This window comes from Cheilinus undulatus, linkage group 1, assembly GCF_018320785.1.
Source record: "Cheilinus undulatus linkage group 1, ASM1832078v1, whole genome shotgun sequence".
Lineage (NCBI taxonomy): Eukaryota > Metazoa > Chordata > Actinopteri > Labriformes > Labridae > Cheilinus > Cheilinus undulatus.
In genome coordinates this window covers 47,802,189-47,825,966 of record NC_054865.1, presented here as the reverse complement: position 1 = coordinate 47,825,966, position 23,778 = coordinate 47,802,189, and the positions used below count along the sequence as shown (strand labels likewise).

Below are 23,778 nucleotides of genomic sequence, written 5' to 3'. Positions count from 1 at the left end.
ATAAAGTCATACACCTTTATGTTGAAGGACAGATGTAGATGAAATAATGTTAGACTGTTTCAGTGAGGACTGCCTCTGTACGCAGGGTGCATTCTCTACCAAGTGGGCTCCACTGATGCTCCAAAATTCCCATTTTTAGTACACACTCAAATTTAGGCTCCATTGTAGGAACAAACAACATCGACAAGCTCAGCTTTATGCTTCCTAGAATGGTGTCTGCACACATGGTCTTAAATGAAAACATGGTACTGATTAACTCCACATGGTGTAATGGAGTTTAATCAGTGTGCTACATCCTATATCCACAGTCTGGTGTGTATGTCTCAGTGTAAAGAGTCTTCTTTGTGTTTATGCAAAGATTATAAAAATCTGGGCTCCAGAAAGACCCTTGCATACCTCGCTCTGGTTCACTTCTCTAAAACTGACACACATTTTTCACTTTAAATGGAACTCAGAACAAAATAAAACTACGAGGGTCACTCACAGCCCACTTTCCTTTCCCAATTTCCAACCCAATCTGTTCACACCTGTCTTATCTGAAAAATAAAGGCACAATAGCCATAAAAACTGGTCTTAAAACAATGTAATCCCCACTTTGGCAGGGAGTCCTCACAATAATCCTTAAAGTTTTCAGACCAGTTGTTGTTTCTCTGGATATTTGAGTATGAATTTGAAGAATGATCCAAGTGTAAGCTCATAAAATTAAGGGGGACACCTGAGGCTGATAAGCAGGCAGCAATAAATTGCACAGTAATGGTGGATGATATTTCTTTTTGATTGATGCACAAAGTGTTGGAGAAAGTAAGCCTTGTGCGACAGTCCTTAAGAGAAAAATATGCCCTCATTAAAGATATGTGACAGTTTAAGAGGACATGCTGCCACAGAAACAGCAACAGTAATCTGGTTAGATGAATAGCACCAATAAAAGTCAGAGCAACCATCAAGACTCAAGTTTCCTGATCTGTTGTACAGGAAACCATGTTTATGGAAGTTTAAAAGCACCAGTGTAATGCTGAGGTCAGACTACATGATCTATTTGTCTTTTACGATGGTCTCACTGGCATAAATAGGCAATCACAGAGCTATAAATTAGTGTTGTGACTTGTCCGACAAATATGGCAGACTACACAGTGGTGCAAACCAGTCATGATGAAGCTAGAAGGAGGGAGGATGAGGCCAAAAGACACCCAGAGAGAAGACTGTAAACAAAACACTGTATTTACTGCTCTCTACTGTTTTCTATCCAAAGATCAAGACTTGCTCTCTTCTTTCAGTATGTCAAAGTAGTACCTCTATGACTCATCATACAGGGATTTTGTTGGCAGAGCTCAACAAACTTTTCCTCTGCTTTGAGTTTACAACAAGCACCAAACAAGCACATAAATGTCACAGTACTAAGTGAGATAATTCATCATTAACACAGTGTTTGGAAACATAAAGGCAGTAGCTCACCATGGCTGATGACAGCCTTGCGGTTGCGTCCATCCAGGTCAGCTCTCTCAATGACATGGTGCTTGGCGTCCACCCAGTAAATTCGGCGACCAGCGTAGTCAATGGTAAGTCCATTGGGCCAAAACAGGTGAGTGTCCGCGATGACTCGCCGGTTGGATCCATCCATGTTTGCATACTCGATGCGAGGTGTGTTGCCCCAGTCTGTCCAGTAGATCTTCCTGTAAGGGTAAAGTCATGGTTACTTTCCTTGCTTTCTTGTTATTTACCCAGGAACCCCATACATAGGAGGCAGTATGATTTGAGGAGCCTCCTTGTGGAAAAACTGTCATCCTGTAAGATCTTTTCTTTTATGTTTTTTTTATACTCCATAACCTGCAGTTTCAGTGCAGCTGAGTCACTCTTTTAGTATCATCTATTTTAACCAGAGAGTGCTTTCCTATGGTAGGCATCAGGATCAGTGTTGAGTAGCGTTACTTTTGAAAACTTGTCAGATTACTGTGTTACATACTGAGAAAGGTAATGTGTCAGGTTACTGTCTTACCTACTTCTAAAACTAACACGTTAAAGTACTTTTGCTTGACTAAATATTAAAACCCTTTAGCCACTCGGTTGTAAAAATGACACAATGGCTGCACGTCTGCATTTGGATGTGCAGAGTCTAATGTCAACTTACAGCCTATTCTACACATAATCTGTATCTCTGAAGCCTGCTAACAACACACAGATGTGAAAACCTTTACAGCTCTTTAACATGCTTACAATCTGACAACAAGCTGAGCAGAGGCAAACAGAATAACTCAAACGCTGTGCGTAATAACAATAAGAATTTGGACGGCTGCACAGCTGACTGAATGAAAGCAAACAGAGCTTTTAAACTTACATTTCGTCATGATGCTGTTCTAGTCCCTTTGATCCAAAAACCCAACATAATGGGGATAATTCCACAGTGTTAAGCTGTCCTCTCTGCCATCTCGTTAGCTTAAAAAGCTTCTGCAGTTGCAGTTATGACGACATGCATTATAGCATCTTAATATCGGACATAGCCAACTTTTTTAAGACTGTTTTTTTTAGCTTTAGCCTTTATGAGATAGGATAGCTGAAGAGGGACAGGAAAGATGAGGAGAAAGACATGCGTACCAGTGCTGCAAGGATCCTGTCCTCTGTATGTGTGCACCTGCTCTACCTACTGAGCTTAACCGGTGCCCAACAGCCAACTTACTGAATGAAAAATAGGTATCAAAAGTGTGTTACACACTTTATTTTACAGCATTTGTTTTTAAAGGTAAATAGATTGATGTCAGTATGCATGGCACACCAGATGTCTGATAAAACAAACTGTGTCCTCTGTTTGTCGACATTCACGTCTCTCATATCATCGCTCATCTGCCTCGGAGGGAAGAGCTACTTTTTTGATATTTTTCAATTATCCCATGCAAATGAGGTACATAATAAGCTGAATGAGTTGTGTAGCTTTAAATTTCTCTGGGGCTTCATCCAAAGCTGTCCCGTCTCTTCTGCAGAGTATGAAACAAACTGCTGCCCCGTTCATGAATCCCTTGTTCCACACAGATGCTCGCCTGTGGGCACTGTTGTGCTGCCAAACTTTAATCCCTGCTCTGCTGCCACACTACAACTGGGACGCATCCAGGGGGGATATGTATATATGAGAGTGTGGAAGTTTGGAGCAATCCATCTTGGATAATACTCTGTTTGTTCAGTTTGGACTCATACCCCTCTATGGGATGTAGCGCGATGGCTCTTGGCTTCTCCATGTTTTGCCACAGCAGCACTTTGCGGTGAGTCCCGTCCAGGTTGGCCACCTCGATACGGGATGTTCCTGAGTCTGTCCAGTACAACTTGTCATGGATCCAGTCTATGGCCAGTCCACCTAAGAGAGAGAGGGGCAACATTAATATCCAATATGGCTCTTATTTTACAGTAAATTATGTTAGAGGTTCAGATTTTTGGAAATGTTTTGGCAATGCAACAGCATTTATTTAGCCAAAAAAGAGGCTATAAAACAGAATAAAACAGAGTGTAATAAAAGTACTTTTTCTGGTTTTGTTAAAAAGCACAGATCAACTTTAAGAGAAATGCATTTATATGTTTTCTTGCCAAGACCTAGATGAGAACATTGATACAACTCTGAAGTTAGGGCAAAAGTTTGACTGAACTGAGGGAGAAGGAGGAAGGCTGACTAAATAGAGGAAACACAACACTGGCAACAGATACATGGGGGAAACATATCAAAAACAAAAATGCTAGGGTATAGGCTGACACAAGACAAAAAGGGTAGAAAGAGAAAATTGAAAACAGCAGGTGATACTGCAGCTGGCACAGAGAAAGTAAAAGAGAAGGACGAATAGCAAAGAAAAGAATGAGTTTCTGAGGTTTTTGAGTATTAGTAGCATTGATGTCATGCAGCTGAACTTCTATATGACCAAGGTGATGGATGAAGTGGCTGAGAGCTGAAGAGAGAGCAGCCAACTTTAATGAATTGGATGAAAGACAAATGACTCTGCTGTCCTACATCTGAACCCTGGCCGCTGTACCAACCTGGGCTCTCCAATCCGGTGGAGACAACCTCCTCCACGTTGGAGCCGTTGAGGTTCGCCTTCATGATGCGGTCCAGGGTCACGTCTGACCAGAAGACCAGCTCCCGGTTGTGGTGGAAATCCAGGGCAATGGCGTTCTCCAGATTGTTGAGCAGCAGGGTGTACTCAGAGCGATGCGGCAAAACCTGACGGATGTCAATGCGATTGGCGAACAAAAGGACTGGCTCTGGACCTGCAGGAGGGCGGGGAGAGAGGGAGACAGGATAAAACGATGTGAATTATGAACTAGGAAAAGGAAGCCATGGACCGTGTGTAAGAAGTGGAAATATCTTCTCATTTCAAAGGTGAAGCCAGTGTGAAATTGCCTTAAACATAGAGTATTAACTTTCTAAAAGTCAGCAGAGAAAGACTCCAGCAGTTGCAAGAAGAAACCTGATTATATGAAAATACACTGAAAAATAAGTGCCCGTTCCCAATAGGGATGGGGATCAAAACCTGGATCTGTGAGATCCTTGTTCTGCATTTTTCAGAGCGAGAAAGTCAAAGTCATTTGAGCTTATCAAATACTTCTAAAGAGTCTTATGGGTTGATTTTTATCGTATCACTGGTGAAAAACATACATTGTTCCTGTAAGGGCTAACATAAGCTTAAAGCAAGCAGGATTGTACATTGAATAAAAAAAAAAATGTGGTACCTCCAGCAGACCCTTTGCTAAACACTGCCCTTCTTAGTGATTGTTACTATGCTTGTCAAGCTTTCACACCACCCTTTTGAATATGGAGTTTTCCACTATATAAGTAGGAGATATTTCAAATGAATAAAATCAGATTTCTGTGAGCAGAGTTAAGGCTACATTAGCCAGTATTTACCTATAAACACTAAAAGTAGCATATGGCTAATTAAGGCATGAAATATTTATGAGATTGGGACTGAGGACATCATGCAAAATATCTCCAGTGACATTAAAACTACTGAAAATTATGCAGGAAAATGAGGGTAGGGAAGGATTTTGATTTAATCATTGATTGAGGACATATTGAAGCCAAAACCTGGAAGACCGCAGACAGATTAGCAAACAACACGAAGAAGCTCACTGCAACTGACTGTATGCAAGAAATAGCTGACCACACTGTTATTATATTTGTTCAAACTACATTATCAAGATAAACAAAATAATGACTTTTCATCCTCATTAATCATGCTCCACTTATGTAAAATCTGTGTAAACAAGCAAACCTAAATAGGGATAAACAGCTCAGGGTTTACATGATTTCTACTGACTTGGATCTGAGTGAGAGTTTAGAAATACTTGACTCAGGGAGCACTAATATAGTTGAACAACATTTATCTTGTGCAGCAGAGTAACTCTGTATATGATTACATTTTAAGATAATGTTGAGTTTGCTCTAATTATAGTTTTTTTTTCTAACATTTGCCCTTTGCAAGCTAAACTAAATCACTGCCGCGATTGATGTTGTCTTTCACACTTTAAAAAAAAAAAAGAAATTTGACATCTCTACTCTTGGTTTTTGAGCTTAAAGAAATCAACACAGCAGAAGCAGACCCCCCCAGTAGTCTCTGAATTATGTCCACACAGCAGAGAGAGGAGTGGATATTCTCTTTGTCGTTGCTACTAACTGGTAGCATCCACTGCATCTGCTAGCTTGTTAAGGATGTCAGAGGGAAACTGTCAGTGGTTGTGAGGGAGGAATTTGAAGATAAAAGCGTAGCTTAAAGGTACCATGTAGATTGATGTTTTGACTTTCTATCAATCTGATTGGATAATAAATCAACCAATCGATGGTTCGTTACACCCCTACTTATTAATAAAATCCATGTCAAAGTAGGTTATGCTCTGAAGCATGACTACACGTGATTCATTCCTGTGAACCTGGAGAGAGACATTTAATGAGTAGTCAACTATTGGCCCAAATATGACGTTCTGGTTCCAAAAAAGTAAAACTGTGATGCAAAATGCCAAGCTAAAGAGTTCAAAAAGGAGATTTAATAACCAGATGGGAAAGTAAGGGCTGTTTTGTCCACTTCCTTATATCTACAGGTTGATATAAGGTGAAAGTTGAAAAGTTACAAAAGAGAAAAGATTAAAAGAAGTTTAAGCCAGTGCTGATGGTCACTTTTAATAATGGCATGCATTAATCTCTCTGGAAGTAAAGGTCTAGTGGCTGCCTGACAGACTCCCTCCTGACCTGAGTTTAACTCTGCTCTGCAGCAGATTGATGGGCTGATGTACCAGACCTGCACTCTACCTACCCTGCATATCTAAATCTAGTCCAGACGCTCCAATTGAGCCTACCTCATACGGAGTCCAGGACCCCAGGGCAGAGGGATGGATACAGTTACTGCTGCAGCAAATATAAACACTATGCAACTGTGTTTTCATTGGAGGTCAAACCTCGGTGACTCTCTGCGGTCACATGTCAAGGTTGAAATACAGTACAGTGATTCTTACCCAAAGCTTTGCAGCTACGCTTGTCAGGTCGGAGCTCATATCCCTGAACGCACCAGCACTGGAACCCCCCCTCTGCGTTGGTACAACCCTGGCTGCAGTAGCCTTCTTCAGCACACTCGTCCACATCTGGAACACACCACAGAGGACAAGATCAGTAAACATAAAGCAGAGTGAGCAAAGGTATCTGGATGCAAAGATCATATTCACATATTCCTTCTTGCTGCAGCCCTTAAATTTTACATGGTTTTCTTGGCCTTGTAAGAAAAATCCATAAAGCCTTGAATCAGATATCAACCGGATCATATTCTGTCTCCGCAAGTTTCACAAATCTTGTGATAAAACACTCTGGGCAAAAATCTGCTTCATATCTAAATTTTATCGATCATTCAACAATTTTTAAACCAAAGTTGAACTTGCCATGAAGTCCTTTTGAAATTCATACTTTGGGAAATATGCAGCTGACAAAATTATGATCTCACTACTAGGAGTGAAGAAAGGCAAGATTTATGAATGTAAATGTAGTAGCATGTGTTTTATTTCTGTCCTCTTATTTCTCTTAAATTTTGCTTTTATATTTCTTCCTAATTGTTTCAAATTTTACTGTTTTTTCATAATAGTCTTTGAATAGAAGGTACATTTAGATTTCAGACTTTAACTTGGGGTACATTGAAGAGCTTCAAAGATTAATCAGTTGATAACAAGATGTGTTAATCATGTAATTAATGGAGCTTAAGCTGAGCTGTGTCAGTAATGGTATGTCTACATGCAGTTACAAAATGTTGAATTATTGTGTTAGTTTAACAAAAACTGGACTTTTATTATACATGTGAGCATTAGTTTGACTAAAATTATATGCTAAGCAAAACGTTGTCAACTAACACACATATAGCGCCTATAAAAAAGTTTTCATCCCCTTGGATGTTTTACTTTTTTACTGATTTTATGAACCAATAATGGTCAATATATTTGTTTCTCTCTTCTACAAAGTAATGCAAAATAAACAAATATGTTCAGTTTGACCTAATAAATATTCACCCCCTTTGAAATGACTGAAAAGTACTAGTAACCTCCCAATTAGTGAAATAGGGATCACCTGAGTGCAGTGAATGTGTCTCAAGTGATTGTAATGTAAAGACACCTGTGTCTGGAAGGTCCAGTCACTGGTTAATCAATACTCCTGTCTACCATTACACCATGAAGACAAAAGAACACTCAAGAAAAAGTTATTGAAAAGTATAAGACCCCATCCACACAGACAAGAATTCAGGAGTATACGACCAAAGTTTTCTGTTGTATTGGCGTTTAAACCAACCGGAAACGGCGTTTTGGGAGGCCATACACGCTAGAGTGAACAAATCTGTAAATGCTTACCGTTTTGTCTCCATGTGGACAGCTAACCGCATCTTTCTTGAAACGATTACATCATGCATAGCACAGCCCACCTAAGCTGCATGCGCGTGCCAAACCAAAACAACAATGGCGGACAGAGCTGTGTTCGTGCTGCAGAAGCTACTGAGCTTATTCTGGCTTTTACAGGTAAATCTGACACTACTTTACCACCACCGAGAACAGCATACACCAGATGTTCTTAAATCCACTGCAGAGAACAACCAGAAAGTCAACCAGGAAATAGTTTGGGGCAGTTTCTTGCACTCTTCTCTCTTTTGGTGCATTTCTGTGGCAGCATTACAGGCTTGGCATATATACTACAGCGTTTCCAGTTGTTGTCAGTAGTTCCGTGCTAATGTGGACATTTCCTGAAATGATCCTGTGCTTACGGAAAACTTCTTCAAAATGAAACGGAAATATACAGCTTTCATCTCCGTGTGGACAAGGCCTAAGGAATCAATACAACTGGAAAAAAAAAAACTTTAATATTGAGACATCAAAAAGACAAGATTAAAGAACCCCTCAGACTCAAAACAAACTACTACTGCATGCTGAATTACAGCAGAGTTGGGGAACATGACTCACATTGTAGGATATGTGTTTTTAGTAGCTTGTTCTTTTCTGATTTAAAATGCTTAAAATTAAGGACAAACTAGTTCAACAGCCATTTTCAGGGTTTAGTATTAAAGCCAAAGGAAATGGAACTTGCAATATGCTTTTTAAGACATGACTTTTTCCCACATTTAAAAGACTGTATTAAATTTTCATTAGAATAATAGAAAAACAGTCATGAATGAAAAATATTGCTTATTATGGCCTGAGATAGACTCAGTTTTCCCAAAACAACTGAACTGGGTGTTATCCAGGCTCAGATTCTCTCTGACCTTGAAACTGCACATTTAATTTTGATAAACTGGATGTTAAGGCTCTTACTAAAACTATTTCTAACATAAATGAGGAAGCATGTATTCTCCTGATTAACAGGAAACCGCTTTATTACAGAACAAGTAGAAGCACAGAAAAGTAAGTGATGCTTTAGCATGTGTGGCACAAGGAAGCACCTGCTAAACAGTGAAGCTCACACACACTCACACACACTGCTGCCTGATTTGATGTACACATACACAAATACACAGACATGGTCGTACCCTGGCAGGCTTTGCCGTCCTCCATCAGCCGGTATCCAGTGTGACAGGTGCACTGGACCAGCCCTCGGACCATCTGACACTTCTGGGAGCAGCCTCCGTTATTCTGGTTACAGTTGCCCTCGCTGGAACGCGGACCTGCACGGCGCACAGAAACATGACGGGAACATAAACACAGCGTGCTGATTCAGTGAAAATACAGGCACACACTGTAAGAAATACCTGACTCATCTGGTGTTCAAGACGTAAAATGATTTAGCCCCACAGGCAGCGGGCTGAATCTGGTGCAGGCCCAGAAACCAGCACAAGTTTTAAATTTCTTCTCTCTGTTAATGTCAAATCCTACTAAAACTGAACCCAAAATTTAATGCTCATGTCAGGCGTTTTGCATGTACACCCTTAGTGAAATTTAATCTCTTTAAAGGCAGTGTTCTGTGCAGCTCAAAGGAAAAATGACTGCTGTGCATATACTGATAAATCAACTCACGGCAGTCATGATGTGGGTGTTCATCAGTCCAGTCTCCACAGTCATTGACCTCATTACACACTTTTCTCTGTCCAATGCAGCGGCCGTTTCCACACTGGAACTGATCAGGAGCACATGGAGGACTCTCTGTGGGTAGATATGATGATATGACTCATTAGAAAACACCAGTCTGTCATCACCAGAGATCAGTGGAATGGATAACATTTGTGGCAAACATTTTATTCTCCATCTCAGCTTAGAATTGTTAACTGATGATTTTATCTTTTCTTAGTTTTCCCAGTTGAATCTAAATATGGTATGCTACCTATATTTTTTGGTGCACAAACTGTGCGCTTAGCCTCAGTGCCTATAAAAAGTGTTTTGCCCTTGGATGTTTTACTCTTTTATTGATTTTATAATTCAATTATGGACAATAAAATTTGAAAATTTTGACCAAAAAAAAGAAACCCTCTTTAATGTCACAGTGAAAACAGATTTCTACAAAGTAATCTCAATGAGATAAAAATAAGTCATGCAAAACAGGTGCATGAATATTCACCCCTGTTAAAGTCAGTATTTAGTAGATGCACCTTTGGGTGCAATCAGAGCTATGAGTCTGTGTGGATAGTTTTCACAGTGGATAGTTCTCAATCAGGCTTGAACAGTTGGACACTGAAATTTTACCCCATTATTCTTTACAAAACTGCTCCAGCTCTGTCAGGTTGCACATAGATCAGACGTTAACAGTCATCTTCAAGTCCAGCTACAAATTGTCTATTGGATTGAGATCTGGGCATTGACCCAGATTTCTGGGAATGTTCTATGGAACATTCACCTTGTCTTGAAACCATTTCTGTGTAGCTTTTGCTGTATGTCTCAGATTAATGTCTTGCTGGAAAACAAATCTTCTCCCAAGCCGTAGTTCTCTTGCCGAATGAATCAGTTTGTCCTCTAGGATTTTTCTAGATTTTACCACATTCATTTTACCCTCTACCTTTACAAGCCTTCCAGGGTGGCTGCCAAGAAGCATCCCCACATTATAATGTTGCCATCACTGTTCTACACAGTGGGGAGGGTGTGTTTGTGGTGATGTGCAGTGTTTGCAGCGTCTTGTCTGAGGCTAAAAAGCACCATTTTGGTCTCATCAGACCAAAGAACTTTCTTCCACTTGACCATGGAGTCTCCCACATGGCATTTGGCAAACTCTACTCCAGATTTATTCTGAGTTTTCTCAATTTTCTTCATTTCTTCATTCATTAAGAGTAAAAAAAATGTGCTTTATTTTGGAATCGGTATCCTGTAGTATAACAACATCCATGCCACCTGACTTTATCAATACATGAGACTGTTCCATGACAATAGCATGGAAATGTACACATGATGCAAAAGTATTTCAATGATTGCAAATGTCCAGCTGTAGACATAAAGCATTTGAATCTTACAATGGAAATACTGGACACTGATGTAAAGGGGGGATGCAAATGAGCCATTTTAAGGCTATAATGTAAAGGGAAATTTCAATGTTCTAGAAGTTCATGCAAATTATCTGGATTTCTCTCTCTGTCATGGCTCTAGTAATGGGTAGATAAAATCCAAAAACACAAAGAAAACATCACTTCTATCTCCTCATGCAGGCCGGTTTCTGATTTTCCCACAAGCTGATGAACAGCCAAACTAATTAGTGAACTGTTTGAAAGCAACTCTGGTTCTCAACAAAGGGAAGAAAATAAAAGAAGAAAAAAGTGAGTTTGTCAGCAGAGGAAGGCTGCTCTCAGCTGTTGTCATGACTACTACTCAAGCTGATGTTATATTTAGCCTCTAAAATCAAGAGAATAAGCACCATCTTACCAGTTTTCTCACAGCCCTCTTCATCACTGCGGTCGGAGCAGTCGTCCTCGCCATCACATCGCCATGACAGCCGAACACAGCGTCCGGTTCCGCAGCGGAACTGGTCAGCTGTGCACATGGACGTGGCTGCAGGAGACACAACAGGTGTTTTATTCATTCATTCATAAACCAGGCCACCTCGGATAGTCTGAGATTGTTCCGTCTTACCATCGCTAACAGGAAGTCAGATAAAACACTGACAAACAAAGTGAGCATGCATATTTGTAGATGCACATTACAGAGCTCTGCATTGACATTTGTCCAATAAGCAGCTACTCACTGCAGTTCTTCTCATCTGATTGGTCATCACAGTCGTATTCGCCGTCACATCTCCAGCCAGCATTGATGCACATCCCACTGCTGCACATGAACTCAACTGATCTGCACGGCTGATGTGAAGCTGCAAAAAGAAACACAGAGAATGACATCAGAAATATCACAACAAGCAGAAATCACTGCTGCAATTCAACCATCTATAAAATGCTCAAGTCTACAGCTCATCATTGTTTTATAGCCTGGAGCTGTACACCTGCAAAAAGCCACAAAATTATTTAAACAGGTGCCAAAATAACTAAGGAGGGATATAATAAAAGTAAACTGGATTCAGAAAGGTTTAAGACCCACTTCACTTTTATCAGTTTTCTTACGCTGCAGCCTGATGCTGCTGCCAAAAAAGATCATTTTTATTCTCATTAATCTACACTAAGTACCCCATCATGACAAAGTGAAAACATAATTTTAGATTTTTTTTTTGTAAATTAATTTAAAATGAAAAACGGAAATACCACACTGGCATAAGTATTCTGACCCTTTGCAAAAACACTTCAAATTTTGCTCAATCCCATTTCGCTACATCTTTGCCAAGATGTTTCTACACCTTGACTGGAGTCCATCTGTGGCAAATTAAATTGATTGGACATGATTTGGAATGACGCACACAGCTGACAATGCATATCAGAGCAAAAAACAACCCATGAGGTCAAAGGAGCTGTCTGCAAAGCCCAGACACAGGATTGCTGACAGGCACAGATCTGGGGAAGGCAACAAAAAACGCTGAAGATTCCTAACAGCACAGAGGCCTCCATATTTCTCAAATGTAAGAAGTCTGGCATAACAAGGACTCTTCCAAGAGCTGGTCATCTGGCCAATCTGAGCAGGGAGAAGGGCCTGAGAGGTGACCAGGAACCCAATAGTCACTCTGACTGATCTCCAGAGATTTTGTTTGGGAATAAGACAAAGTTCCAGAGGGACACCAAACCCTCTACTGACATTGGCTTATGGCAGGGTGGCTAGATGAAAGCCTCTCCCAAAACATAAAAACACACTGGCCTTTTTTCCCTCATCATGGTATGATGAGACCAAACTGGTGCTTTTGGACCATCGGACAAGATGCTATGTTTGACAGACACACCACCTCAACTGTGAAGCATGGGGGTGGCAGCATCATGCTGTGGGGATGCTTCTAGACAGACAGCCCTGGAAGGCTTGTACAGGTAGAGAATAAAACGAATTTAGGAAATATAGGAAAAACCTGGAGGGCAATCTTATTCAGCTTGGGAGAAGATTTATTTTCCAGCAAGACAATGACCTAAAGCCTACAGGGAAAGCTACAAATGGTTTAAAGACAACAAGTGAACAATGACTTCAAAGGGATTAATATTTATGCATTCATTTTTATTAAATGACATGTTTTTGTTAATTGTCATCACTTTATAAAAAACAATTTTTACTTTGACATTAAAAAGGCTTTTCTTTGCTTTTTTTAATAGACACTATTTTTTTGAGAGCTGAACTTGACATGTAGGATAAGCAGGGACATTTATTTTCTCTTATAAAATGCAGTTGTTTGTTAACTGGAGGGAAGCTGTGCTGCTGCCAGCATTAGTTTGCTCTCTCTATATAGGTCTGTTCAGGGTCAAGGACATTTTGGATGTGGTCCATTTATCCTCTGGGTCTATTCAGATGTCTCATGCTGTCTGTATCTTTATCTTTCCTTAGAAAATAAATTATTCACACGGACAAGCATGTGTTACAAGATCTTTAGTTTACTGTCCTCTCTGAGCCAAGTCCAAAAACACTGTAAAACAAGAGAAAAAATGAAAAGGAGAGTGCCACATAACTTCCTTTTAGACATGATTTGTTTCAGTTTATTTTAGCCACCGTATGAGCATCTCTGAGTTGAGACCAAAGCTGTCCCACCTTTAACGCTCCCACTACATCGCTACATGCCATCACATCAAAGTGAGGCTCAAACTGGCAGGAGATGAGGACGGAGGTGGACGAGAAGATTAAAGCTGAATCAAACATAAGCATCTTAAATCCAGAGTGCGTGTGCGTATGAGTGCATGTGTGTATTTCTTTGACACGTTTCCTACTGACAGCATGAGTCGGCTTCCATCAAAGCTACAGTGGGTGTGAGATAAGGGATGAGCAAAATGACAAGCAAGGGAATGCAAAAAAAGAGAAAAAAAAGAGAGATGTTTTGGAGCTTCAAGCATCCCCATGCAGCCTTATCAGCTCAGTGAGAGAAGAGAGAGATGATCAAAACAGCAGGTGGCTCTCCCACAGAGCAAGAGAGAAAGATAGAAAGAGAGAGAGAGAGATCAGCGTGGGATGCCGCCGACGTACACACAGACGCCCACACACACACTCAAGTGATTCATCCACACAAACACACACACATACACCAACCACGCTCTTTCATCTGCTCAGCTATGAAGCCCAGAGCAGTATCAGCGTTCACGAGCAGTAACAAGGCGTGCAAGTTTGAGTGTTTTGGATGTGTGTGCGTTCATGTAAGGAAGAAAGAAAGAGAGAGCGAGAGAAATGCAGAGGCTTCTTCTCTAACAAAGCGCCCTTCATGTGTCTGGAGAGCCGATGCCAAGGAATGCTGTCTGAGGATGGGCCGTCTTATGCCTCTCAGGAATGCCTCCTCTGTGTGAGCTTGTGTGTCAACAAGCTTTGTGAATGTTTCAGGATGCCAGGACACCTTCAAACTTTGTTTAACAGCACAACTTTCCACTCTAAATCCAATCCTATTAATGAATGAATCTGGGTCAAAAATAACATGAAAGAGAAACAAACAGTGAAAACAAAAGGGCAGTTTAAGAGGACATGACAACAGGAAATGAAGTGTTAGAGGACATGATGGAGGTCCAGCTGGTTCCACTTCATCAGACAGGATGTGGACTGATCTGGTAACCTTTGTTGGTTTTTGTGCCAAAAATAAACATGCAGGAACTCCTGTCAATGACATCGATGGATTGGAGCACTACGTCCCAACGGGTCCAACCTAAGAACTCACCACCACCGCCTTTATAGGAAAAAAATGACCACATTTTTCAAAACTGAACAAAAATAATAAACAAAAAGGGAATCATTACAAAAGCCCTATTAGGCCGCGCACGCTTACACTTTTTTTACTCCGTTCTCCTGTGATAACATCTAATTTTTGCTGTTTCCTTAGAGATTTCAAGAAATCAACAAATTATCAAGGGGATACCAGCCTCTTCATCCTATGTTAATGAGGAAAACAGAGCCTTGAATATGCTCAAACATTTCAAAAAATTTTTGAAAATATGAAAGACCACACACAGCCAGAAATAATGACAGATTTTACAGTTTTGTTCTCATAGAGTGTGGTGTGGGATGAGAGGATCACACAGTACGACACATCCAGTGAAATCATCACATTAATTAAACTCCCATGGTGTTAAATTTAACACTTTACCAGAGTTTATAAAAATCTCACAAGTTCTGAGTTAAATTTACACTCTTGTAATTGCAGACTTAGCTTTTTTCTTTAATAGTGTACATATCTTCCACTCACTGTGTAACTTTTACCCTCTGAGCCCTGAGCTATTTTGACCATATTGTCCATATTGTGTTGGACTTATTGTCTTAAAAAGCATGTAAAACATCAACCCGATGGTGCACAGTCAAGCTCTCAATATCCTTTTTTTCCAGAACAACCTGGGCGTTAAGAATTTGCAATGCAGTAATGCAAATGGGATTTTTAAAAAAGTTATGGGACTAAAAGAAAAACTGAAGAGAAATTAAAACTCCAAGATTTTATGTCTGTCAGTAGGGATGGGTACCGAATTTGGTACCTTTTTAGGTACCGACCAAATTACTTCTGAGTTTTGATTCACATAAAATCAAACGGTACCATATTTTGGTACCTAAACGCATCCTTGTGACTGTGAGAGAGTGGAAGAGTAGGCGATTTTCCATGCTGCATGCTGCATGCAGCATTGCACAAATGAGGGCGTAATGCCCTATAACTTCCCTTATCATACAAAAGCCACCAGAAAAATGAGCAAATGAATCCCAACAGTAAACACTATACAACAGGCAGCATTCAAAAATATTTAAACACATCTAAAACAGATTTAAATACTACATCCAGTGGCATGATGGGAAACTTTGGCCCCCAGATTTGAAATGGCAGTGGGCAGAGCTTAGATCAATTGGCTCTCTATAGAGTTGGACTAACACTAAATGGGTCAACATAGCATAATGAAATAACACTCTGAGAATTAGAATCAATTCTAAATCTGCTACATCCATTTTAGAAGCAAATTCAGTCCAACCTCTCTCTTTATCAGTTAGAGTGTGGTATGTTTTACAGGACATGTATAAACACTTGTGTTTTTGCCACCAATCAACAAGTTGCTCCTCCACTTTTGACGTCCACCTAACGTTATGCTTTGATTTAATTTTGTCATCATGGCTGATTCTGTTGTGCTTCCTTCTTCGGTCAGTTTGATTACTTATTGGCTACTTTTCCATTCAAAATGACAATTTTGCTTGTGCCTGCTTGTCTGTTCTCAGCGTTTCCCTTTCAGGAGAACCAAAATTAAACACTGAACATGTTTAATATCAATGATCTCAAGTCAGAATGGCTCTGATTGTCTATAGAGACAAAGTCCTGCAAATTTGTTTAGTACTGGCACAAAAACAAAGGCTTCTCCGAAGGGTTTCTTCAAAGGCGTCGTCCACCTCTTTAATAGAATCTGTGTTTTCAGTTTAAACTTAAATCTGTGTTCCCAAACTTTGAAAAGACACCTTTAAACTTTAGTGTGTGGGCATGTGTGTTCTTCAGTCACTGATTAACTTGGATCTGATATTTGCTGCCATGTTTCTACTCAAGTGCTTCTCTGACACTCAGGGTCTATCTCCTGGCTCTTTCACTACTTTTTAAAGCTTTGATGCCAGCTAAACTTTTCAAAAAAAAAAAAAAAAGACATGCTTAACACCTCAAAAGCAGGCCAGCAATTAAAAAACCTGAGTGTAGGTGGAGATGAGAGAGAAACAGAGCAGATCAGTCGACTAACATGACCAAAAGATGTTAGAAAACCTTGAAGCTGTGCCTATCTGCACTGCAGATAAACACATCAAAGAGGGAAATCACTCTGCATATGTGTGTGAGTGAGAGAGGGAGACGAGGTGGGCTGTTACAGACAATGAGCGAATGAAACGAACATGTGAGGAATGAGAGACGGTGGAACGAGGAGGGAGATGCTGAGAGATTTGTCAGCGGTGTGCCGCGTCTCTGGGGTGAGGAGAGTGAAACACGATCATGGTGTGTTAATCAGGACTACAGCCTCAGCGTGTAAAAGATACAGTGAGAGAAAAAATCTAACAGAGTGTTTCCAGTCCTGACAGATGCTGTGAAGGCGAGGCCTGCGAACAGCAGCTGTTTCTGAGCTCAACCTGACGTCCACTGACATCTAAAACATGAAGGCGAGACAAAATGGTGGGGTGAGACAACAGCATGTGAAAAATTAGAGTTGGACACAGTAAACATCGACTAAAACACCAAAGTTTGGATTTTGAATAATCAAATATCCATCCACGCATCCATCCATTACCTACACCACTACCAAAACTATCTATAGGTATGAAAAAAGTCACCACACCTGACCTTACTGCCTGAGCCTGGCACACACCACAAGGCACACAATCCTGTCGATTATGGATCAGATTTCTCCCGTCTAACCAAAGTCAGCAAAGGCCAGATTTCCCAGTGGTGTGGTGTACCAAGAGTGATATTTCCCCCTTGGATCTGCTTGGAATGGACACTGAGAAGACACTACCGTAGGGTAGCTAACAGCTAGCCTCATTTAGCTTGGCTGTTCTGTTTTGCAGCCCCAAAAAAAGGACGAAGTAAGAAGACATATACCTGTGTTTATGTTCACTGCCATGTTTGTGAGCTGTAAAGGTACTCTCAAGAGCCAACGCTTCCCAATCTACTCACTCTCATTGTCTATTGTGGATTTTCTGTTGGAATCAGCCCAAACTAGAATTATAAATAACAAACATGTCTAGTATTTATGATTCCAGATCGGGGAGCCTCTGACTTCATCGAGAGCAGTAAAATAATCGTACTGACACCAAACACTTGAGGATTATTTGGACAAATTACCAGTTGTGACAAGTCATAAATCAGGCAATGTTCTTTGATTGCTGAGGTGTTCAAATCAGGCCCAAAATTGAGATTGAAATAAACATATGTGTTGCCAGCCTTATCCTGTATATTGAATAGGATACAAATGGAAACAGTGACAAAGCCCCCACCACCATCTCCAGAATTGCTGTAGCTGTATCCAAGGTTCCCGTTGCCTGATATGAAAGTCGGTCTCTGAGCACAAAAATCATAATGTGCATTAAAATGTGGCTAATTGCCTCCTCAGACTACCTGATTTGTTTTTCTATCCATTTTCACTGCAGTTTTGCAGTCTCCTCTGAACCAAAGTTTGCTCTTTAAAATGATCAATTCTAATGGCAAAGACACAAGCATGCAGCCCCCAGCGTAAGCCTGCAGCCCACAACATACACCAGTTTTGTCCTCTGGTCCAGCAAGGAGTTGGTGCCATGGTAGAGCCAGTTTTTATGGCCTGGAGCCAGTTCTTTTGGCTATGGAAAACCAAAGAACTGGTGGTAGATCTGGCTCTAGCTCCAAACCATCAAATCTGCCTGGGTATGGGTTCCAAGGGAAATGGAGCCGCCCCCACCTGCCATTTGGTGAGAGGCTGTGCCCATCATGGTTTAGTTGTCAGTTTATTGCAAGGTTTAAACTGTGGCTCAATCCCAACATACCTCTTGCTGCTTCTACAAAGCCCTACTCCAATGTTTCACACCTTTACATCTAGAGATAGGATGTCCAGATTTTTGTTGTAACAGAAGGGGTAGGGAGAAAGTTACATCGCCCTTCAAACTGAGATCTTCCTGAGGCGCAAGCAGAACAGAACTTACAGGAAATCTCTCAGAATACCTTGGGATTCATCAGCAAGATTTAACAACTCTAACGATTTCATAATTAAGTGCTGTTTCAAATTATCATGGTCTCTTTGATTTTGAACAAGCTTTAAAAGAATGATTGTAATGGGGATGTTTGTTATTGTGTTTGAGTCTTTTTTATGTAAATGCTGTCAGTGACTTCTAGTGGTGTATCAGGAGCTTGAAGGGTCATCCCATTATGTAGGGGAAGATTTCACCACTACAAGGGAGCACTAGAAAACAAGGGTTAAAGGTTTGCTTTATACTGGAGGTAAACATTCCCAGTCACACTAAAGGGCAATTTAGAGTCATGGATCAACCTAACAAGCACATCTTTGGTTTGTGGGAGAAGCTGGAGTGCCCAAAGAGAAGACCACAAGGAAGAACAAGCAAACTCCACATAGAAAGGCCATGTTCGACAGGCGGATTTGACGGCACTAACCACTGCACCACCATGATAATCAAATGTGCAATGTGTACATTTATATGGCAAACGCTTCTGCTGTGTGAAGACAGAGCGGGTGTGATTTTAAATGATTTGTATTTGATCCAAAGCTTTTCCTGTGTGAAAAACTGCCTGTTTTCTCTTTTTAGAATCACAAAACTTTTTCACACAAACACTGCTAACTCAAACTAATACTGACAGTTTCTGGCGAAGCTCTAAGTGAGAATGCAAATGTCCACAGTTGAATCTGACAGTATGTATACTTTCCTCTGCCAGCTCCATTGCACAAACTGTGATGTCTGATAGCGCTAAAATGAGAGAAGAGGAGATCATTTCTGAAGCTGCACCAAACTTTTCTCACCTAAATATTGTTTTACTTGCTTTACTTGATATTCCAGTCTGATACATAAAAGATATGTTGAATTTATTTAAACAGCAAAACTGTCATCATGACGGATGTTTCGGATGTTTTTCTCCTCCATGCTTGACCAGACAGGACACCTTAACTTAAACAATGAAAAAGAGTATTTCCAGCGTGTAGGGAAAAGTGTAGCATAGATGATCTCCTCATGTATGCTACAGAACAACGCAGCGCAAAGTACAGATCTGATTCTCAGAACTTCTCAGTGTCTTGTTAACTGTAAAGGTTTGGGACTGTTTAACCCCCTCAGTCTCACAAGAAAGTGACTTTGCAGCTTCACCTTGGCTTCAAGAAGACACTATCTTTGTCTCTGTCCAGTAAGGTAAGGCTGTAGCTTTTAGCTGAGCCTAAAGACTGGAAACAACGGGGGGAGAGTGGGTTAAGATGCAGTTTTAACTTATGTGGCTCTCTTGGAAAGGAAAAAAGCTGCTGCAGAGCAACCAGACAGTGAAAACTTCCACTCTTGATTTGGGATGCGCAGTGGAGTAATGGCGTGTGTACAAGTGGGTATGCTCTTAATTTACTGCATTAAAGGTAACATCATTTACCGAACGACACATCATAAATGTTCATTAAGCCTCCTTCATGTCAGTCTTGGACATACTCCTTCAAATTCATTACCGGTATGTAATTAATGTTTGTTGGTGGTCTGACAGATGCATTGATTGTTGCTGCTGTGTTGGAGGGATCTTGAAATAGTTTATACAGCTGGAATCAGAAGAATACTAACTTTCTAGCAATGTATGGGTGACACTGAAACAAATCAGTGCTATATAATTAAAATATTAACTACTGTTAAAGTTTAAGTCTTTGTAGATGGATTAACAGTTCATATAATTGTTATCACTTGTTTTTGCCTTTTATTTTGGAGAGGATAGGACCACAGGAGAGGCCACAGAATAGATTCACATCCACCTGTTTTGAAGGCCAACTTCGACAAAGTTAAATTTTTGTTTAGCTGTACCAACCTCTGGTATTTTGTTGTGGTATCCTTTCTTTTTTATTCCTGTTTTAATTCTTACTCTCTGACTTCTTCACATTTGTTTTCACCAGTGATAAGCTTAACAATACATCAGTGAAGGAAACAAACGAAGCTGGCAAGTTTTTTTTGTCGGTCGAGCGCAATGATTCACACCTGTCATGCATCTCAACCAAAACACATGACTCACATCCTCCTAAATGAGTGGTCGATTTAAGCTGCAAGATTTCTGGTCTCGAGGGCTGCCCAGCGGCACAGGGGTTAGCGCTGTTGCCTCACAGCAAGAAGGTCCCTGGTTTGCTTCCCGGTCAGGGCCTTTCTGTGTGGAGTTAGCATGTTCTCCTTGTGCATGCGTGGGTTCTCTCCCGTTTCTCTGGCTTCCTCCCACCACCAACAAACATGCTTATCAGGTTGATTGATTATTCTAAATTGGCCGTAGGTGTGAATGTGGGTGTGCCTGGTTGTCTGTCTCTATATGTCAGTCCTGTGATCGACTGGAGACAACTCCAGGGCATACCCCGCCTTTAGCCCGTGACCCCCGATGGGATAAGCGGTATAGAAAATGGATGGATGGACTTCTGGTCTCTTCCTCTTCTCTGGATCAGCACTGTGCTCTTGTTTCAACCTACCTCCACCCCAGCATTCACCTGTTGGCTCTGACTGTGGGTTTAATCTATTATCTTATCACTTCTCAAATTCTGTATGTAAAAATCTGCGCAGAGCAATAAAGTTGGAGCCTGATGCCAAACATGTTATGTTGCCTTAATAAATGCTTAATCAAACTAAAACATGAGATTTTGGCTGAAATAGAATGATGAACAACTGATGCAATGATGGAAATATTCGTAGCCCTCTTTTGTCTCTCACCAAGAGCTGAATGTTTGTTTACTTACTTTAGACCAGATTTAGTTGGTTTAAAGTCTAAAAACATGATGTAAGCCTAAACAGAGACTTCCTCATCAGATCATCCCATACTGTACTTTTAAACTCTGGTTGAACTGCTGCAGCATGCTGCAGGACATGAGCATGACTCGCTATTTTGGGACACATGTTCAACAATGCCATTGGGTAGCATGGAGAGGGAGAGAGAAAGAGTTCGAGAAGGAGAAGGAGGAGGGGTGGAGAGGGGGAAAGACGTCTGCCAGAGGGAAAGAAGAAACTGAACTCTACTCTATCGGCCATAACTAAAGGCTGATCTCACAAGGGAGACTCATCTTCTTTGACTGCACAAGCTGTTTTAGCGAGAGCCAAAAGGGCTTGCTTGGATCCTAGGAAGTAAATGCACGTTTGTCTGTGTGTGAGAAGATTACAGCGGTTTGCTGCAAGTGTTATCCAAGCAGGCGAGGCAGGATCAATCACTCTACTGTGGCAAACTATGTTTCACATCTTCAAAGTGATTTTACAAGTTTTGGACTAAGTTGGATGAAGTTGAAGTTTTTCACCCACAAAGAAAAAAAAGTTACACTTTTGTATCATCCACAGTTTCCTAGGGGATTTCAGGTTAACATTTTAAGTGTTAGTTCTCTTAAATACTTGACACATGTCGGTGTATGAATAAATGGCAGCTTACAGCAGTCAGACTCATCCGACCAGTCTCCACAGTCATCGTCTCCGTCGCAGTGGTAGATGTCCAGGATACAGCGGCCGTATGCACACTGGAACTCCTCCACGCTGCAGGTGGCTGCCATCACATCTGAAGCTGCAAAGATGCACACAGATGTGTGAAACAGATGCTGGAGAAGATGCAGCTGTCAGATGCTCTGTGAAGTTTTAAGTTGTCTCTGCAGAGTTTGTCAGAAACTACAAAGTGAATAAAGATACAGTGAACATGATTTCCTACTGAATAATAAACCCACTACTGTGTCTAAGATGATGTGCAGCTGGTCAGTAACAAGATTTCGCTCCTTCTTGTAGTCATTGCATAGTCATGATGCTGAAGTTTGAAGGAACAGCCTTTTCATGGGAAACATGACAGGCCTCTGAGGGAGGGCAGATACTAGTTACTTGAAAAGGTAAATGTCTTGCCTCTTCAAAAATTGTTTAATCCTCACAGCACAGACCCATTTTAGCCTGGAAGTTGTTGTTAGTGTCTTAAAAATGATAAAAAAAGATCCACATTAGTGGGCAGGATGGGCTCCATTATCCTCACAGAGAATAAACAAATGTGGACCTGCTTGGTGGATTTGCAAACTAACTACATGCATAGCGTCACCTCCTGTATCTGGCTGAATACATATGCAAGAGTGTTTGGGCATGGAACAATAAAACTACCAATACAAAAGCAGAAGAGAGGGGAGAGGGGGGATAGATTATGCTAAGGAACCTCAGTGGGCCAGGGCCCCCCACTTGGCCCCACCTTAAATAAAAAACAATGAGCCTTAAGGGTCTGAAGCGAAAGCAGTCAGGTACAGGCCCATTTTGTCAAGTACATATAGTAGAAATTTGCTTTACAAGGAAAAAATAGACCCCCTTCACTTTTCTCAATATGGTTATTTTGCAGCACAATGCTACAGTAAGAAAAAGTCAGTTTTATTCTTATTAATCTACACTCAGTACCCCATCATGACAAAATGAAACTAGAATATTAGAATTATTTGCAAATTTATTTAAAGTAAGTTTTCAGACCCTTTGCAAAAACACTTGAAATTTAGCTCAGGCTCCTCCCAATTTCTCTGGATCTTTGCTGAGGTGTTTCTACACCTTGATTGGAGTCCACCTGTGGTGAAATAAATTATTTGGACATGATTTAGAAAGGCACACACCTCTCTATAGAAAGCCACACAGTTGACAAGACATCAGAGCAAAAAAAAAAAAAAAAAAGCCATGAGGTCCTGAACTGCTTGAAGAGCTTAGAGACAGGATTTTTGCAGGGCACAGATCTGGGGAGGACTACCATTTCTGCTGCACTAAATTTTCCCAAGAGAACAGTGGTCCCCATAATTCTTTTGGCACAACCAGGACTCTTCCAAGAGCTGGTTGTCAAGCCACACTGAGCGATCTGGAGGAGTGGGGCATCAGTCAGAGAGGAACCTCATAGTCACTCTGACTGAGCTCCAGAGATCCTGTGTGGAGATGGGAAGTTCCAGAGGAAGTTCCATCACTGCAGCCCTTCACCAATCAGGGATTATGGCAGAGTGGCTAGACGGAAACCTCTCAGTGCAAAACACATAAAAGCACTCCATGTGAAAGCCTAGTGGTTTTTGCTTTGATATGTCAGCTATGACGTATTCTATAGAGAGGAGTGTGCTTTTCCAAATCAAGTCCAATCAGTTTACTTTGCGCTGAAGT

The 23,778-nt window shown here is 40.8% G+C and overlaps 1 protein-coding gene across 4 annotated transcripts in view; it reads right to left on the bottom strand.

Moving 5' to 3' along the window:
- lrp4 (low density lipoprotein receptor-related protein 4) overlaps positions 1–23,778 on the bottom strand; it is a 187,504-nt gene that overhangs the window by 38,087 nt on the left and 125,639 nt on the right. For all 4 annotated transcript variants that reach the window (XM_041785232.1, XM_041785242.1, XM_041785250.1 and 1 more), the window contains exons 6-14: positions 22,061–22,189; positions 11,645–11,764; positions 11,326–11,451; positions 9,499–9,624; positions 9,015–9,149; positions 6,478–6,603; positions 4,009–4,239; positions 3,184–3,340; positions 1,453–1,670 (exon numbers count right to left, since the gene is read on the bottom strand). In XM_041785232.1, the coding sequence (XP_041641166.1) occupies positions 1,453–1,670; positions 3,184–3,340; positions 4,009–4,239; positions 6,478–6,603; positions 9,015–9,149; positions 9,499–9,624; positions 11,326–11,451; positions 11,645–11,764; positions 22,061–22,189 (1,368 nt within the window). The remainder of the gene's footprint in view (positions 1–1,452; positions 1,671–3,183; positions 3,341–4,008; positions 4,240–6,477; positions 6,604–9,014; positions 9,150–9,498; positions 9,625–11,325; positions 11,452–11,644; positions 11,765–22,060; positions 22,190–23,778) is intronic.